This window comes from Quercus lobata, chromosome 3 (genome assembly GCF_001633185.2).
Source record: "Quercus lobata isolate SW786 chromosome 3, ValleyOak3.0 Primary Assembly, whole genome shotgun sequence".
NCBI lineage: Eukaryota > Viridiplantae > Streptophyta > Magnoliopsida > Fagales > Fagaceae > Quercus > Quercus lobata.
The window spans coordinates 55960152-55980097 of record NC_044906.1 but is presented as its reverse complement, the minus strand read 5'-3'; the positions used below and the strand labels follow the sequence as shown (position 1 = coordinate 55980097).

Here is a 19946-nt window from a genome sequence, read left to right as displayed (position 1 = left end):
GAATATGAACCTTGATTACAAATTCCAAATATCGGGGAAGGAGTTGATGACTAGTTAAATAATATTACCTTCTGAGGGACCATGTGTATTAAATGTTAGACCATCGTTGTTATGAAGTGACTTGGTCTTCAATCAAATTTATTCAAATCTCTAGTCTCTACGTGTACGCCAAGGCATTGAACTCATACACACCCTGTAACACAACTTTCCCACTTTATTAAAGGGCTTTATGGTTGAGGCTAATCAGTAATCAGTTCCCCGACCCTAAAAAAAAGAATGTTAGACTTAGAGACACGAAACAAAGAAATTATAACTTGAGAAATGCTCTGTTCATAACATTTTTACAACAAATTTTAAGTGACATATTGTTATTAGTAAACAAAAAAATAATTTCAATAATGAGTTCAAATTAGAATGAGTAACAACTTGTTATTTATAATTTGTTGTGAAAATGTTGTGGACATAACATTTTTCTTATAACTTACAGTGGTGGCAAGTTGTGATTAGTATATCACTGACACAGTTTTTATTGTACACCAATTATAATAGGTCAACAAACTCCAACGGTTTGGCTTAGTTGTTCCTATGAGGCTATGACCTTATAATATTTATGATATATTAGGTTCGAAGTCTCTTACCGGCATTTTGAGCTCATTCCCAAGAGTGGTGTGTGAGACAGGAATTGCAAACACTCAAGTTACTAGAAAAAGAAAAAGGAAAATTATAATAGGTCAACTTAACAATTGCACAACTTATGGTGGAACTAGCTGTTTGCATATAATTAAACAGCTGAACTTTTTAAGGCTTGAAATCAATAATTCTAAAATTCTTAATGGGCAAAGGAGACTTGAGATTGTTGATGATTGTTATCTTCTTTTTTAGTCGATTGGAAGCAAATTTTATAATATATATGATGACGTTAGGATTCGCGATCCACTTCTGCTTCTGCCAATGATGAACAAAATTTGTGTGACTAAACAAATAAGTCAATATATTTAGCTAACTTTCCATTTTCACTAGCCATATTTTTAGATACACTAACAAATTTTTTTTTTTTTAATTTCTTCTATTTTTCTTTTTGAATTATTCTTTATTCTAATAGGTTAGGTCAAATCCGACCCATCTCTTTCCTTATTCCCCATTTCCCCCCATTTTTTTTTCTATTGTATTTCTCACTTTAGACTTCAAATCAAACCCTTTCTCTTCAATTCTATGAGTCCATTCAATTGTGTAGTATCCAATGGCTCTATCATGGAGTCCTACAAGAAGGACATCACCAAAGTGTGCATGAGGTTATGTGGGTTTTCTTAGGTCTTAAAGTGATTTTTTCCTACTCGTTTATGATGAAGTTCAATCTTTAGGTAAATCCTAAAGGTACGAAGATAGGTGAGGTTTGTTGCATGGGTTAAGAAAGGTGAGGTTTTATGGTGAAGAATTGTGAGGTTTGTTGCATGGTGTAACTGTTTGGACTATTGTATGTGGTGGCTGATAAGAGCATTCCATTCCACCCGATGCTCTAAAATGTGTTTTTAGCTATTTTGCATTTTATTGTAGTACCAATTGCTTAAAAAAACAACACTTCACATCTGGCGCTCTAACATTGTTCAGATTTTTGTACGCTGCTACAATAACATCTAAAATAGACGTCCACGGTAACAACATCTATATCTTAAACACTATTATTTTATTCCATGCTCCAATTATTTTAATCTCACAAAAGAATAGAGTATTAGATGTAAAGTGTATTGTTAAAGTTGTAATGTAAAATAGAATAAAAAAGAATATTTAAAAAGAGTGGTAAGAGAATAGAATATAGCCTGTAGACTGTCTTATTAAAGTGGTAATGTAAAATTGATAAAAGATAGCTTTTTGATGATGCAAAATTTTTTTTTTGGCATTTCCGTGTGTGGATGCTCTTATTGTTAGGGCCATCGTGTATTATTAGATTTTGGTAGCTAGTCTCTCAACACTCTTTTTAACTTGTTTGTTGGAGCAGGGTTGGGGACCCAACTGCCAAGTTTGGAGAAAAAATGGCATTCCTCTTTTGTTGGAGATGCTCTTATGCATAATGCATCATACTCATATTCAAATATTGCCCTTATCGAGGAAAAAAAAGAAGGAAGAAGAGTAATTTAGCAAAGTTGGCGAGTTCAATTAAATAAACATGGAAATATCATTACTTTTAGGTAATTGTTACTAAAATTGCAGTCATCAAATCCAACTTGAACCATCTTTGTAGCAATTTTTTTTTTTCACAAGTTAAAAAACAGAGCTTAATTTGGAATTTTGCAGTGTAAAAAGAACACTCGCTTATAAACTGACAATGGTGAAATTGTTGGCCATCGATTAAACAGCATAAGACCAATTTGCCTTTCAATTGGAATACTCTGACCATAGCTACACGACATGAGCACCACACAAATGGGTGCGCACACACTTTTACTACATGCAATTCATCCAAGCAGGCATTCAAGAGAACTATAAGTTGGTAAAGTTTCCATTTCAATGGTCACCATAAATTAACATCTCAACTGTAACTGCTCTTTAAAGTTCAGTTAGGAAAATACTGAAACAGTTCCAACATCGTATAAAAAGGCAAACATTTAGGCACTCATTCAAATATATCGAACCCGGAGAGAATTATCACCACCAATCATTTCCGACTAAGTATCTTCTAAGTAAACTAATGTGTGGATTTAACAGGGAAAAGAAGGATCAAAGACCAAACAAAGTAGCCAGCTCAATGTGAGGGCCACTGAAATTATGGCATCTGCCCCACTGAAAACTGTATTCCTAAGAAAGGAAAGAGAGAGAACCTGTGTTTCACTTTACAGATAATACATAATAACCCAGAAATGCTGAGAGGATGAAAAAGCTACTGATTGCAGACTACTACTACTTTAAAGCTCAGGTTACAGCAACACAGAACCACCAAAATCCCACTGATCCAGGCATTCATCTCCCAGAGAATTAACATAACTCCAATTAATCACAGACCTCCACCATGGATGCAGAATAGATAATTGATAAGCTGCGAGCGTCTGCCGGGGCAAGAACTGTATCACAAGCTGCTGTCCCTAATATATTTTAGCTTATAAATAACTAAGCTTGCCAAATCTTGTTATACTGAAACCATCATAACAAAATTTCCCCCCTCTTTTGATTGATCATTCCCTTCTAGCTTGATGCGTGTCTTCTCCAGAAATTTTGTTATCTTTAGCCGTTGTAGTACTGTATAATTCAACTGTTTCCTGGAATATTGACAATTTTCCAATGGCATAATAAGAAAGTAGGTTAAAAACTGATAGCGATAACAGATATAGTCATAAAATTACTCAATTTCAATTTGTTAAACCACCCCCACCGCCCCCATTTCATGAGTCCCAAAAGGATAAAGGATAAAAGGGTGGTGGGGAGAAATGGTTTAATCAAACTTGACCTAGCCTTCAGAGAAGAAACTAGTCCAAGAAGCCGATGAAGTGTAACTTCAAGATTGTTTACCATGCACAGATGCAAGCCAGTAGCATGTTCCAAACTCTAATACAGTGTGTCATTACATGGTATCCTTGCTCTTAAGTCTTAACACACCTCAAATTTTGTATCGATCAGATGTCATTTACTATTCCATCCATAAACTCATATTTTGCATATAATCTTAAAATACAACAAACTTGAAATTTATCAAATTTATAAATGAAATTGTGATTGTTCTCCCAATCATCTTGATATTTGACAGATATAGAGGGTCTGAGAAGACAACATAATCCAACAATGGATGTATCAAAAAACTTCTTCCAAAAATAGTTATTAGGTGTTATAATATATATTATATATATTAACCCCTAGGGGTTGGCTCAAGTTGTCAAGGCCTTGGTCTTGGTGGTATACTCCCTCCAAGTCTAAGGTTCAAATCCCCTTGGGTGCAAACAATTTCCAGGGGCCACGTCCCATTGGCAAAGCCAATGACTTACCTGATCCGTGTGATGTACCTGGGTCCAGGGTTTAACCGAGTAAAAAGACACAATGCACTGCACAGTCTCTGAGGTTCCTTGTCATCAAAAATATATTTTATGTATATTGATGTATTTCATTGGTGAAGTTCAACTCTAGTCTAACTTTAGTTGGGTTGCCCTTTGATTTTCTTAGAAAAACTCTAGTCACATGCAATGAGATATATGACAATTCATGAGCCCCTTCTTTTCCCTCTTAAATACATTAATGAACTAAATTATTTCAGACTACACCGGCTACTGTCTCTGAGAAGAAGAACTAGCAACCTACAGTTCCCTACAGTAAGACTAAAAGCACAAGTAGCAGAAATAGACAATGGTTAATGGGGTGCAGTAAAATAAATGCAGCAGGCAGTGAACAACATTAAGTCACATCCAATTGGGACATATGAAGAATCATGACTTGCCCCTTCCATCCCTCTTTTCCCCCTTAAATACAATTATATGAACTCAGACAACACTGGCTACTTTCTCTGAAAAGAAGAAGCAGCCCACAGTTACAAACTGTAAAACTATTAAGCACAAGTAGCAGGAATAGAAAAAGGTTAATGGGATATTCTAGAATAAAACCAGCATGCAGTGAACATTTCTTTATGCATAGCGTAACCTATAATAAACATGATTCACACTGTATATCTCAAAAAAGCTTACTAGAATACCTTTTCCACATTTTCATAAGATTGTTGCCCATCACTCCCATCAACCTTGGAATTGGCAGAAACTTCATTTTCCATCGTAAATGTGGAAGTCATGTTCTGATCTTCCTCTGAGTCCTGCCCAGATGAACCACCATTTACAACAACTTCCACATTGGAAGAATCATGAAAGGTAGTCACAGATTGAACGTTTTCTTTATTTTCAACAACCGAGTCAGCTGCAGCCCCATTTTCTCTTTCAAGTAATTTGGCTTCTCTCTCATGTCCCTCATTGGCTATTTGAGTTGCTTTAGCCGCTGCCTCTTCAGCCTTCTTCCTTTCTTCTTCTATTTGTTGTCTTCTTTTTGCCTCTTGCTCCTTTAGCTGTTTAAATCTGGAATATAAAGGCAGATTAAGACTACAAACACTAACCACAAAATGCTTATGAAGAATAACAGGTTTCATTATTGACCTTTCACCAGGACGAGGCCCCTCTGATGTCAACTTCTCTTCTTGTCTCTCCTCTGTTTTGGTGGCAAGTACTCGTAATTCAGAAATTGACTTCTGATTCTGGATTTTCTCTTCCTTGATGATATCTTCAGTGAATGTCCCCACCGGATTTTTTGCGCCCCCTAACTGTTGTAGCCATACTTGTTGTGCGGTGCTCAATATATTATTTGTAAACCTGCATAAGTATATCTGAAATATTTGAGAAAACATAGACAAGACTATGATATGAAAAAGAAAAATATACATAGACAAATAAGTTTTTTCTTGAAAAAAAAAGGGTTTTCAGGTATGCTCACCAATAAAGGCTTAAACCAGAAGGAACTGAGAGTGAAAAATAACCAATCAATAAAGGAAGGAATTTTGTTATTGCTTGAGAAGTCTTCATGTTGGGATCATTACTCTGAAATTTACTAACACATGTTAAATGATGAATAAATAATAACCTCGGACGGGGGAAAAAGGTATATAAAAAGGTGAAAGCTTACAATGTCATACAAATAAAATGAGCAGTAAAATCAATGAGTAGCATTTACAATGAAACTATAAATATAACTTTTAATAACAAGGTACCATAGATACATATATCATACCACATAGCATCATGATTTCCTTCTTTCAAGTGACTGAAGAAAACTATATACGCAAAATAACAAGGCAGTGCACATAGGCATATAATAATACCAAATATGATGTTTTTGCATGTTTAACCATCTTGAATGCACATCTAAAGACAAAAATTATCGAATCTGGCTAACAGTCCTCTTGCTTTATTGAATTTCTTTACAAGTATATATATTTATTGCAGTATCAGTAAATTATAAAATGCTAGATAGAGGCAGCATTAATAGAGGGTAATATGAAGCAATTGACTGAAATAGCTAGGCCATGCACATCAAAGACCAATGACTAAAAAGACAAGAAATGATAGCCAGTGTTTAACAAATGACTGAGCCCTATATAGAGCAAAGAGGAAAATACACTGTTCATACAACCATGTAGAAATGTGTACAACTAGTTATGTTTGAATTTAATTGTGCTAATAAAACCTGGAAAGTGACTGACCTGTGGCTGTGATGACTGCATAATTAGGACAGAAAGGTACTGTGAGACAACCAGCAACATGGGCAAGACAAGATAAGCCAAGGTATTCGACCATCCAAGGGGTGGATGACCATCCTAATAAAACAAAAAGTAACCAATAAAGGAAATTAATTCACAGCATTTAAGATAGATAGCAATTAAGTATCTCATACAAGCTGTCAGAAATATAAACTTAACACAAAATGAAACAACAATCAAATTATTAACTGCACATAAAAGATTTGAAGTGGATGAGAATGAGCATGAAAAACATATGTCACCACTTGAGTCTTTATCTGGTGAAACTTGTATTATCATCCAGCTTGTAAACCAAATAGCAGCTTGGTTTCAGTGGAAAACTTGCAAGGATTGTACAGAATACAATTTCTAACAAAATTTTTGAAAAACGATTGGGGTTTCTGGATTTGAAATGAAGAGACTTACTACAAAAGGGAAAAGCCAAGAGATGCCACTGCCGTTTTGTCGAGCAGCGACGGTAGTGGGACCAGCCAGGGAGGGTATCCAGAAGAAGCCTTCTGTAAGGAGTCCCTTTAATATTAGGCACAAGCATTCAATTAGATGTGGGAGAGAGCAAAAGCTACCACAGGTTACCTATCAAGAATCAACTGAAAGAACATTTTACCTCATCTGCTACATTTGAAAGGGCCCTATAGAGTCCAATCCATACTGGTATTGTGACCAGCGTAGGCAAGCACCCTGGCACAAAGGAAATAACCACCAACTTAGCAATCAAGAAGCTGAAGGAAGAAATACGTCACAAGAACCAGAGGTTGAATTATAAGCGTTACAATTGTAGTCAGGATTGAAACCTTTAAAGCCTTAATTTATTTAAATTAACCTCAACTCCCCAAAAATATTCCCCTTCCGCAAGTGATGATAAGAATATTTTACAAAACAGATATTCCAACAATTGCCAAAACAACTACTTCTTCACTATGACCATAATAGATTTGGAGCCAAAAGTTGCTAGAATTTCATCAAAAGATCTTTCATAGTGCCCACGTGGCAACATGGTTTTGGTAATTACATAATTTAGAACCCATTCTTGTATACAAATTTCTGTAACCAAACCAAAGGTCCAAATGCTAAATTTCTTGAACAGAAACATTTCCAAAACTTTACCACTCATCAACAACAAATTATTAAAAATGCCAAACATTAGTATATTCAAGCTAAAGCAAGATGCAACATCAGTACCTGCTAGTGGGTTTATACCAGCTAGTTTATACAATCGAGCTGTTTCTAGTTGAATTCTTTCCTGCAGGTAAACAAAAGCATCAGTGCTGGTCATTCAAAAAGATATCGCTTGTCGATCAAAAAATCTTCGATCCCTAATATTAGTCAAATTACATTTTTTGAATTAAACCCAAAATAGAAAAAAACTACAATTTTGGTCCCTGAACTACATATGAAAGCTCAATTACATCAATTATACCAAACTAATCCATAAAATTTCAAAAATGGTTCAACGCCAATACAGTTAATTTTAATCCCAAGTCCTATGCAAAATTATTAACTTTGACAGCAAGTGACATTGAAATCGATGTGACTAAATTAACAGAACCAATAGTTAATACTTAACATATTGATGATAGAGAAGACAAAATTTTCAACCTGATCTCCAGCATACCGTTCCTGAATTGCCTTTACTTGAGGTTGCAACGACCGCATCGACATTGCTGATTCCACCTTCACTCAACAACATTAAAAAAAAAAAAAACAATTCGCCAATTCAAATAACCAAACAAAAACAAATAAAGTTGATATTTTCGAAGTAACTAATAATAGCATTAGTATTTAGTACCTGTTTCTTAGTCAAAGGAAATGTAACAGCTTTTACAAGAACAGTGAGTAGTATTATAGCGAACCCATAAGAGTACGGAACATTCAAAGTCGATAGCCCATCCTTCAAAACCTTAAAAAAAAAAACAAAGACATAAAGACACGTTGTCGTTTAATGAAATCCGAAATTCTTGGAGCAAAAAAAAAAAAAAAGACATACCTTGAGGACAGTCTCCATGTAATTCGTGATTCCAGAGAGCCAATCATTGCTCTGTTTGGTTGTGGAGCTAACCGTATCCGAGCTCGAAACAGCGGCGTCCGCAAGCGTGTAAAGGATGCTCTCGGCTCGACCGAGCAGCTCGGCAATCGCGTTGCTATCCGGGTCGGGGAATAGCCCGGGCTTGAACCCGAACCGGGCAACGGCGGTGGAGCCCCGAAGATAAGGTTTTGGAAGGGACAGTGAGAGAGGGTTGGTGTAAAAGTGGTGGGTACGATGAAAAAGAGGGTTCGAGATTGTGGTCCGGACCGGAAAGGGAGATAGGACAAGGTACGGTGAAATGGTTGTGCCCATTTTTTTAATATTTATGTGTCTGTGTGTTTGGGAAATGGGAAATTGAGTTTGGTACTTTTATGAAACCCTAGTAAAAGTTGCAGAGGTTTTTGGTTTTTGATTTATTTTCACATGCTGTGAACTGTGTGTGTTTCTAGCTTTGCTGCTGATGAGTGATGATGTTGAGAGAGAAAGGGAGATACAAGATTTTAGGTGGAACAAACAACAAAGTGTGGGCTTTTTTTATTATTATTAACTTTTTGAGGAAAGAGAAAAGGACCAGATTGATAAAAAAGGAAAACAAAATGCCAGATTTTTATTTCACGTGATGGTATACAAAGATACGTGTCAAAGTGAACTTGATTTTTTTTTTTTTTTGGGGCAAAATTGAAGGAAAAAAAAAATCTCTTGATATTTTGTTTTGTGTTTGCGTGTCACATAAAAAGTGAAATGTCAAGACTTTGGGCCAACCCAACTTAAGGAACATGAGAACTAAATTTTTGTAGGCCTTATCTCTCTCAAAAAAAAAAATTATAGGTCTTTTGCCATTGGGCCTAGTGGATGTAATGATTGGGCTGGGGCTACTGGGCACCCATTACAGATTCTTATTTTGGCTCAAAGGTGGAAAATACTTATTGACCATTGTCGTACACGCTATTAGAATAAAGAACAGTCGAGAGTTGGCTCGTGGGTCTTATCCTGAGTGCCCTGCATGGATGCTGGCGTAACTTAGCAAAGCCCCATTTTCCTTAACCAAAAAGAACAAGAAAAAGATTAGAATAAAGAACGTCGTAACTTAGCAAACCCTCATTTTCTTTAACCAAAAAAAACAAGAAAAAGATTAGGGATAATTACAGTAAGCCACCTGTGGTTTGACCCGTTTTCACTTTACCTACTTAGAGTTTAAAACTTTACACTTTACTCACTTGAGGTTACTTTCGTTAGGGCTCTGTTACCCACCTCCATTAAGAAGAAAGTTAAATATGTATTTTTGCTCCATTTTTATGTCTCTCTCCTCCCAAAACATAAAACACGTAAAAATTCAAGAGAAAATAAGATCAAAATGTGCCATTGGTAAAAAATATTATGCAATTTCTTAGAACTTCAACTTGTATTTGAACTTATCATCTCAACCACAAATAAACTAATTATGCATCTGAAAAGCATGATAAAGCCGTATGAGAAAAATTAGATAAAAATTAAAACTCCTAATCTAACTCAACAACATTCAAACAAATCAAATCAAATCTCTTGCTCCTCATGTCCAAAAACTAGAAACCCAGAAACTAGAAACCTAAAACTAGAAACCCATAAAAGTTTAAACAACAAGAATTGAAACTCCTCATGTCCAAAAACTGGAAACCCAGAAAAGTTGAAAACCCAAAAAACTCCAAACAACAAAAATTGAAACTCCTCATGCCAACAAAAATTGAACTCCTCAGGTGAAGATGATAAAGAGAATTCAGAATTACCACCATTTGCTGATCCAGAAACAAATGTCTACAGTTTTGGAATATTGTTACTAGAAATCATTTCTGGAGAGCTCCAGTACTCAGAAGAACAAGGGCACCTTGTTAACTGGGTAAGTTGTAATTTAGTCTAAAGATCTAAATCTTTTAGTGAGGCCCCCTTAATAAGTAATATACAAGAATTGTTAAATACTTGTAGAGAAATAACTCATCATCAACTTGCCAGGTTGCTGAATATTTAAATGACAAGCGGAGCATCAGCTACCTGATTAATCCGAAACTCAAGTCCTTCAAAAATAATGAGCTTGATGTCATCTGTGAAGTTATCCAAGAATGCATCTGACCAGATCCAAGGCAGAGACTAACAATGAGGGAAGTTATTTCCAAATTGAGGGAAGTGATTGCTATTTCACCTGATCAAGCGACGCAAATGCTTTCTCCCCTCTGGTGGGCTGAACTTGAGATCTTATCCATGAGAGATGAGAGAGATTTTTAGCGTGAGAGATGAGAGATATTTTTAGTGTGTTACAGAGACATTTTGTGCTTGTAATTTGCATGGAGACACAAAACCCCATAACCCATGCTCTTTCAAAAAAATTCAAACCCTAACCTTTTGATTCAAGTTATGTTATGTTGTGGTGGCAAAAGTTGTTTTTTAATAACAGAGCCCTAACGGAAGTAACCTCAAGTGGGCAAAGTGTAAAATTTTAAACTACGGGTAGGCAAAGTGAAAATGAGCTAAACCACAAGAGAGTTTACTGCAATTATCCCAAAAGATTAGAATAAAGAACGTCATATGTGACAATAATTATCCCATGCATCAAATATATATTTTTGTTCTTATATTGTGTATGTCACATGAGATACTTCTTTATATTGTGAGAGTGATGAGAGCTTGAACTAGATGATGGACAAATTATTTTATGTATGCCAACTTTCATAGTTTCTTCTAACATACACTTCTATTTAAGTTAGACGAAAAAAGTTGTGTTTTGTGGTGGGCCTTTCTGTACTTCTGGGCTAGACTGCTTCCTGTCGTGTTGTGTCCCAATAGTTCTGGGGTAAGAGAGTCGAGACTAACTTGATTGAAACTCACCTCAAGCCAGCTTATGCCCAAGCTTGGGCTCCTTTGCTAAGATCTTGGTCACATGCCCACAGTTATGAAATGAATGATATAAAAAGGCCCAAAATTCCCTATGATGTTCCCCCAACAATGTGATTCATAAATATTATAACATTTCATTTCTTGATTGCCTTTGGAGACTTAATTTGACGATGTTCAAAAGGACGAAGCAAATTTGATTACATGAGTTTAATGATCCTGGTCCTTCTTAATCAAAGAGATTTGTTTGATTCTTAAACACTTTGATTTGCCAAAATGGTTGTTCAAAGGATCACCTCTTGTTTATAAAAAATAAATAAATAAAAAAAATAAAAAGAAAGAAGAAAGAAAGAGAAATCTCATTTCCACAAAAAAAAAATAAATAAATAAAAATCATTATTTTTCAAAATTCAGTTCTCTTGAACTACGTCTTGATCTAATCCTCTGTGAGAGAGGTACGTAGGCAGCCTTGTAGAGGCTCGATCCCATTCAACCAAACAACCTTGGAGAACAAAGTCAAAACAATGTGACAAAATTGTTTGGGTGCATGTTAGGTTAAGCCCATTTGTTTGCATTAAGCATGTTTAAACTTGGAGCATTGGCCTATTTATATTGTGTGCAAGTTTTCATGATAATTGGTTTCTAACAAGCTAGAGAAAGAAAGCCTTTTTGCAGGAACCAAGGATGGCAGACCATGATCTTCTTTCATGTTCCCCAATGGTCACAACATCAAATGAATTCAGCTTCAATCTAAGCATGGAATATGCCGCAAACTAGGGGCATTGGGTAAGTACTTCCAATTCATTTCAATGAATAAATCCATTGCTAATTGAAATTATCTTTTTGCAGGAATTAAGCAAGGACTTATCCAGCAATCCACATCAACTTCCAGCTAAAGTTGTTCTCATTCAAAGGATAGTTTTTCAAAAAAAAAAAAAAAAAAAAAATCATCATGAAAAAATCTTCGTCATTTCTAGTCCATCTTCATCTTCTTCACTTTGTGATCATAAAAAAAATCTCCATTTTCAAAAGGAAAAATCTCCATTTTTCAAAGGAAAAATCTCCAAAACCATATTCCAAAGGAAAAGTCTCCAATGAACAAATCTTCAATAAAAATTTCCAAAACTTCAATGGAAAAATCTCTAAGAATAAATCTTCAAGAAAAAATCTCTATGAACAAATCTTCAAAAGGAAAATTCTCCATTTTTCAAAGGAAAAATCTCCAAAACCATATTCCAAAGGAAAAATCTTCATGAACAAATCTTCAAGGAAAAATCTCCACGAACAAATCTTTAAAAAGGAAAAATCTCCATTTTTCAAACAAATCTTCATTAAATTTTTTTCAAAAGTTCAATCTCCAAAATAAATTTTCAAGGAAAAATCTCCACGAACAAATCTTCAAAAGGAAAAATCTCCATTTATCAAAGGAAAAATCTCCGAAACCATATTCCAAAGGAAAAATCTCCATGAACAAATCTTCTTAAAAATTTTCAAAAATCCAATGGAAAAATCTCCAGAATAAATCTTCAAGGAAAAATCTCCACGAACAAATCTTCAAAAAGGAAAAATCTCCAAAACCATATTCCAAAGGAAAAATCTCCATGAACAAATCTTCAAAAGGAAAAATCTCCAATGAATAAATCTTCATTAAAAATTTTCAAATCATCAAAGGAAAAATCTCCAAAACTATTTTTCAAGGAAAAATCTCCTATGAACAAATCTTCATTAAAGTTTTTCAAAATTGCAATGGAAAAATCTCCAGAATGAATCTTCAAGGAAAAATCTCCATATTTCAAAAGAAAAATCTCCATGAATAAATCTTTTTTTAATTTTTTTTTCAAATGTTTAAAGGATAAATCTTCAAGATAACTCTTCAAAAAAAAAAATCTCAATTTTTCAAGGAAAAATCTCCAATGAACAAATCTTCATTAAAAATTTTGAAAACTTCAATGGAAAAATCTCTAGAGTCAAAGCTTCAAAGGATAAATCTCTTGAGCATAGCTTCAAATAAAAGATCTCTAGAACAAATGGCAGATTGTGATCTCCTTCCATATTCTCATGTGGTCACAACATCAAGTTAGCTATCCACAGTCAGCATTCATCAAAGCATGCATGATGTCCCAAACTAGGGGCATTGGCCTGGTATGTCCAGTTATTTTCAATGAATAGCTCTAGTATTAATTGGAAATATTTATTTTGCAGGAACTAAGGTACAAGACCCATACACATTGGCATGAATAATATCCAAACTTCAAATCCATTGGACCTCTGGGAAGCACGTCCAAACTTCAAACCATCGGACTTCTAGGAAGCACGTCTAAAATTCAATTTCAATGGACCTCTAGGAAGCACGTCCAAATTCAATTTCAATGGACCTCTGGGAAGCACGTCCAAATTTCAAATCCATCGGAACTCTGGGAAGCACGTCCAAATTTCAAATCCATCGGAACTCTGGGAAGCACGTCCAAATTTCAAATCCATTGGACCTCTGGGAAGCACGTCCAAATTTCAAATCCATCGGACCTCTAGGAAGCACGTCCAAATTTCAAATCCATCAAGTCCTCTGAAAACATGAGCTAGGATCCAGAACCTTTGGTCCTCTAAAAACATGAGCCAAAGCCCAAAAAACCCTTGGTCCTCTGAAAAACATGAGCAAAGATCCAAAAATCCTAGGTCCTCTGAAAACATGAGCCAAGATCCAGGACCTTTGGTCCTCTGAAAACATGAGTCAAAGCCCAAAAAACCCTTGGTCCTCTAAAAAACATGAGCCAAGATCCAAAAATCGTAGTTCCTCTGAAAACATGAGTAAGGATCTAGAACCTTTGGTCCTCTGAAAACATGAGCCAAAGCCAAAAAAACCCTTGGTCCTCTGAAATGCATGAGCCAAGATCCAAAAATCCTAGGTCCTTTGAAAACATGAGCCAGGATTTAGAACCTTTGGTCCTCCGAAAACATGAGCCAAAGCCCAAAAAACTCTTGGTCCTCTGAAAAACATGAGCCAAGATCCAAAAATCCTAGGTCCTCTAAAAACATGAGCCAGGATCTAGAACCTTTGGTCCTCTGACAACATGAGCCAAAGCCCAAAAAACCCTTGGTCCTCTGAAAACATGAGCCAAGATCCAAAAATCCTAGGTCCTTTAAAAACGTGAGTCAGGATCCCGAATCTTTGGTCCTCAGAAATACATGACTAGAATCTTCATATATTCTTGACCTCAGGTAAGCATGTCTTGTACTCATTCAAAAAAAAAAAAAAAAAAATTTGCATGCATGAACTACATTTGGACCTGATCCCCCCACCAAGAGGTACGTAGGCAATCTCCCCTGAGATTTGGTCCACATTTTGATCCACAACATGACCATCTGCATTTTTATCTACATGCAATCACCATTGTTAAATACTAATTGCAAAGTTAGGTGTCTCTTTCATACATTGACATTCGCTTTTCAAACTCTGCCAATAAGGGGCATTCTGTTGACACCCCATTTTGCAACCTGTATTTAACCTTACATGGAAGGTAAAATGGTAATTTCACCTTGAGCATATGCATCTTGACTATGGTTATTAGATCCTTAATCTCATTTTATCAAAATGATCTTGATGTTGTAACGATCAAATCAATTGGTCATAAGCTCTAATCGGACTATCAGATTGAAAGTTATCATCAAATCAAGTTTTAATGGCTAAGATGCATTATTACAAATTGAGTCCGATTATATGTGATTATGAACAATTGATTTCAATTGGTTATAAGTATAATCAATTTGAAAACGATGATGTGCCATAATTTGATTGGTTAGGACTACATTTTATGGTAGAGTTGCATACACCGAATTAACTAGATAGTTAAACATTAATTATTCAATGAGTAATTTGTGCAATTATCTTTTAATTAGGATAAATTTGAAACCAATTAAGTCTGAAATGAGAGTGATTGGAGCCATTTAATGTTAATTGGGAGCTAATTTGGGACCTATTAATGTTAATTGTGCTGAAACCATTTTCTAACAAATGACCTCTGTTCACTATTTCATCAATATCTCTCAAAATATTTTGAATCTATGAATGAAGTTAATTTTCCCAAAAACTAGACATCTGGGGCTTCAATTTGAGTACAAGAATAAAATAATTCCGATCAGAATTGAGTCAGATATGATTTTTTGAAATTGACTCTACAAGTTGTTATAGGAGCTACGGGAAAACCGAACTTTGCTTGCTCCTCACTCCCACCAATCTTTCCATTTAATGCACCGGATTTCCCCCAAAGCTAAAATGAGGTCTACGTTCATGATTCTTTTTCAACCTTCATTAAATGACATTCCATTCATATTTCCTCCACCACTGCTATATAAACCCCCCTCTCCTTCATTCCATGACACACAAAAAAACCTCTCTCTTCCCTCTCTTGAGTTCTAGTGAAATTGAGCAGTTTTGTCATATCTTGGTTTTCCTGAGACTCAAGATATTGAGTGAGACTTACTCTTCCTCTCTTAACTCTTCTTTTCCTCCACCCTTAGGACCTCTACCAAGAGTCTCCTCTTCCACCATATGAATCTTGCATAAAGGTATAATCTTTTTTCCTAACTTGTGTTGCCATGATGAAAATTTAAGATTAAAGCATGATAGTAACTATTTAATTCTCTTGAATATGTTTGAATGTTCTTAAATGTTCTTATGTGTTCTTCATATGTTCTTGGTTGTTCATCACATGTTCATGTATAACACTAGTTTTGATCTTAAATCCACATAAAAAAACATGAAAAAGATGTTTGTTTAATAATTTTTTTAAATTCTTGAATCTAGGATATCATCATCCACACACATTTACTGGAGTTTATTTTTCAATCCAAATATCATGCTTAATAAATTAAATTAGGGTTTATCACATGCACACACATTAAATTTAGCATGCAAATTGATTGATAACATATTGGATGATGTGTTATGAATGTTGGCCATCATAGTCTAGAAGATCGGTTTCACCGGGCAAGGTGGGTGCTTAACACCTTCCCACCTTGTAACATAGCCTTCAAGTTTAGATCAAGGGTTAGTAGATTAAATGCTTATTCATGTAATTTTCGATTTTTAGATTGTAACTAGGAAACAAAACCATGTACTTTATCTTAGATTGTATCTAGGACCAAAACCATGTAATTTTCCTATGATCAATGTAAATTCAATTGAAATTTAATAAAATGAGGAATTTTTCAATTTTGGTTTTCTTATTTATCCCAATAATTAAATAAGTAGTGACTCCATTGTAAAACCCTTAATCTAAAGAGAAAAATAAAACTAGTTGAACTTTCATTTTGAGAGGTAATAACACAACTCCACCCATTCACATGGGTTTGGCCCAATATTCCATAAAAACGGGCCGGGGGCGCGGTCTCTCACAGGCTCCCTTGGCCCATATCATTCTTTTGGGCATCCTCGGCCCGCTTTAATCCTTTGGGCATCCTTGGCCCATTCCATTCTTACATTCCCATGGGCCTTTGCTACATCTTTTGGGTTTCCCCGACCCAATTACTATATCCTTTACTTTCGGGAGTTTGTTAGCATTTGCACCAACCTCATTTACTAATTTCTTTCTTTGGACTCCTCCGACCCATTTTGCTTGCTTTCCATTTCTTATAATTCCCATGGACTTACTATATCTTTCTTTGGGCTCCCTTGAGCCTGTTTGCTTTCTTTGGGTCATTTTTTATTATTTTATAGGTCTGTAGATCATTATACCTACCACTTGGGTTTAATGGGTTTTTTTTTTTTTTCTCAGTTTGCTAATTCTTCTTTCTTCACTCTTTGTTATATTGTTGGGCTTTTTCTTGCCATTGGCCCTTTTCTTCTTTCTTTGCTAAAATGGGTCTCAACAAGTTTCAATTAGTTCAACTAATATAGTTCCTTATCATTAAATAAAAAACCTAGATTTGAATCTCCTGTACACTAAAAAGAAACTAATTGGTATCTTAGTATGATGATAAAGAGTAATTACATGAGATAGATGCCATAAGTGCAAATTCTTACCGTCGATTAAAAAAAAAAATTTGTTGGTCAAGTCATTTGCTTAGCAAAAGTAAAAAATTACAAATTTGGTCTGCCAATTATTAGGTAGAGCTTAATTTGATTTTTAATTATTAATTATGTCTATTTAATCCTTCAACTTTTAAAATCAAATCAACACGTTAGTTATCAAATTGTAGCAAGAATGATAATGTGTTATGTTGAACCAAAATTAACATGAAGAATAAATCTTATGTATTAGATACATGCATCTTCATAATATATGAGTCTCACACTAGTATAAAATGTATGCATTGTATTTTTTTTTTTTTTGAAAAGAAATGTATGCATTGTAAGAAGAGGAAGATGCATATATCTAATATATAAACATTATACATAAGATAATTATTGATTAACATAACCAAGATTATCATTATAGGCTCTCATATCCATCTGAGTCAAAACTCATCACATGGCCTTAGCTATCCAATACCCATACAATTTAGTAACAGGCAAGTGATAAGAAAATGTGGTAGGGTATGAAATATAAGGTCCATATCTCCCCAATCAGACTCTTTGGATAAGGAAAGAATCTAGAAAGCACAACTCTATTGGTCCTCACATCCTAACTTGGCTTTCCCATCTATATTCCAATTTCATCTTACATCAAATTACAGAAACCCACCACTTTTCTTCTGATCTTTGAGCTTCTCACAACCTTCACTCTTCCCATCTATCCACTGCCTAAAGTTAGGAAAACTAAGACCAACAAAAGCAAATCAACACCAATGGCAGCAACCATAACCACAATGGCCATGCTCAATGCCAAGTGCTTGAGCACCAGCTCCACAAAAATGCTCAACCCCATCAAGCCAACCACCAAGCCTATCTCCCTTCTCTCCATTCACAACCTCCCAAAGGGCCTTACCTCCTCAAAACCTGTTGAAAATCTTAACCTGTCAACTTCTCTAACTGGTACTGCCATTGCTGGAGCCATCTTTTCAACCTTGAGCTCTTGTGATGCAGCCTTAGCTGCCCAACAAATTGCTGAGATAGCTGAAGGTGACAACCGTGGCATAGCACTGTTGCTTCCCATTATTCCAGCCATAGCTTGGGTCCTCTTCAACATTCTCCAACCAGCTCTTAACCAAATAAACCGTATGCGTAGCATCAAGGGAGTGATCATTGGGCTTGGGCTCGGAGGTTTGGCTGCATCAGGGTTCATGTCAGCACCCCATGCATCAGCTAGTGAATTTGCTACCATCGCTGCTGATGCCTCCTCTAGTGATAACAGGGGACAGCTTCTTCTGATTGTTGTTGCTCCAGCTATTGGTTGGGTCCTCTACAATATTCTGCAACCAGCCTTGAACCAGATCAACAGGATGAGGTCTGAGTGAGTTTTTATAATAAGGATTTTGTGGGAGTAAATGGCACAAAAGTAACTTGTAATTGTTCCTTATATGTTGTCAATGAACTTTTTTTCCTTATTATTCGGATGGTTTGAAAGTGCTGAGATGATATTTCTGTCATAACCCTAATGGGTTTTGATTTTTCGCTTGTGTTAGTAGATCTACTGTATATGTAGCTCATAAGCCTAAAGCAATTAAAAACTACTACATATTATTTTCTGTATAATTTTCAAGTTTACTTTTGGTGTCTCATATGAGCTGCCAGAAACCCTAGACAAGTAACCATGAACATGAGGTGACAATTGCTAACCATTTTATTTACTTGACATAGAGGAGCCATGTGTTTTTGTGTGTATGATTCAGGGGAAAAAAAAAAAAATTTTAAATTTGTGTTTGTGAAATTTTATTTGTATCGGTGCCAAATTAAACAACTTGGTCAATCCCTTCCATGGAACACCCTACGTATTTATGAAGGAAAACATGCTCAGTTTGCAGATTTCACAGTAAAATTTTCACGTTGTTCACCCAGAAAAAGAAAAGAAGTTACTCATACTCATGCTCCCTATGTTAACAGAAGTTCATCCAGATCATTCCTTGTCCACCAATTTTAGGTGAATTATTAGGCCCATGTACACAACAATAAGGAGAAGTCCGAAATGCCGATCTTGAATCTGGCCAGAATTGGGCTTTCAAAAAAAAGACTAACAAAAAATGGTTATTGGGCCTTGATTGGAGCTGGAACAAGCTTAAGTCAAGTTGGGTTTTACTTTTATTGGGTGGATTCTAATATCTAATTCTTTAATTTGGAGTAATAAAGTCCAAAATATTAATAAAAAAAAAAAATTACTGGTTCAACTAAGATCATATACAGCTTACTGCCACTGGGATAGAAATATAATACAACTGATCTCTAGGGATTGCCACGTTCTCTACCAGGCAAAACTTAAGAATAATGCCTCAGGTCGGTGCATGCAGTATTTTAGGTTCTTTAATCAAATTTAAATACAATAGTTAAATTAAATTAAATTGTCCTTGGAAAAAATAATATTACTTCCTTTCTTGAGGTCCAATTGAAATGGAATGAGTAATCATTACAGAAGGGAAAGAAATGGGAAAAAAAGAGAGAAGAAGAATGAAATTGAATTAAATAATTTTGTTTGGATGTTTTAAAATAAAAGAATGGAAAGAAAATAACCTTATATGAGAGAAACTTATAAGGAATGTAACATAATTATTCTACAAAAACATTATTATTAAACCCCTCATTTCATGAAAAAGTAAAATGATTCTAGTTTAGAACCCCTTTCTCTTTCTCTTGTGTGTGTGTGTGTTTGTTTCCCAAGAAGCATTCAAGGTTAGAGTTATCGCACCTCAAGAGTTTCG

The 19946-nt window shown here is 35.2% G+C and overlaps 2 protein-coding genes across 2 annotated transcripts; one reads left to right on the top strand and one right to left on the bottom strand.

The window, feature by feature from the left end:
* Nucleotides 1–2483: 2483 nt before the first annotated feature.
* LOC115982361 (ALBINO3-like protein 1, chloroplastic) lies at nucleotides 2484–8826 on the bottom strand. Its single transcript, XM_031104935.1, has 11 exons — nucleotides 8259–8826; nucleotides 8061–8171; nucleotides 7871–7945; nucleotides 7454–7514; nucleotides 6879–6952; nucleotides 6680–6784; nucleotides 6218–6331; nucleotides 5452–5555; nucleotides 5118–5330; nucleotides 4670–5039; nucleotides 2484–3251 (listed from the first exon to the last, which is right to left on the bottom strand). Exons 1-11 carry the CDS (start codon nucleotides 8607–8609, stop codon nucleotides 3168–3170), a joined length of 1662 nt encoding a protein of 553 aa, XP_030960795.1. The 5' UTR covers nucleotides 8610–8826; the 3' UTR covers nucleotides 2484–3167.
* Nucleotides 8827–17716: 8890 nt separating this feature from the next.
* LOC115982371 (photosystem II core complex proteins psbY, chloroplastic) lies at nucleotides 17717–18789 on the top strand. Its single transcript, XM_031104948.1, has one exon. It carries the CDS (start codon nucleotides 17943–17945, stop codon nucleotides 18549–18551), a length of 609 nt encoding a protein of 202 aa, XP_030960808.1. The 5' UTR covers nucleotides 17717–17942; the 3' UTR covers nucleotides 18552–18789.
* The last annotated feature ends 1157 nt before the right edge of the window (nucleotides 18790–19946 follow it).

What these genes read in the sequence shown, in the direction of transcription:
- LOC115982371 (XM_031104948.1), top strand. Translation starts at nt 17,943, where the DNA reads ATGGCAGCAACCATAACCACAATGGCCATGCTCAATGCCAAGTGCTTG.
- LOC115982361 (XM_031104935.1), bottom strand. Translation starts at nt 8,609, where the DNA reads ATGGGCACAACCATTTCACCGTACCTTGTCCTATCTCCCTTTCCGGTC. An exon ending in ACATGGAGACTGTCCTCAAG is followed by an intron (nt 8,172 to 8,258) that starts GTATGTCTTTTT and finishes TTTTTTTTTAAG; the next exon opens with GTTTTGAAGGATGGGCTATC. An exon ending in AACGGTATGCTGGAGATCAG is followed by an intron (nt 7,515 to 7,870) that starts GTTGAAAATTTT and finishes GTTTACCTGCAG; the next exon opens with GAAAGAATTCAACTAGAAAC.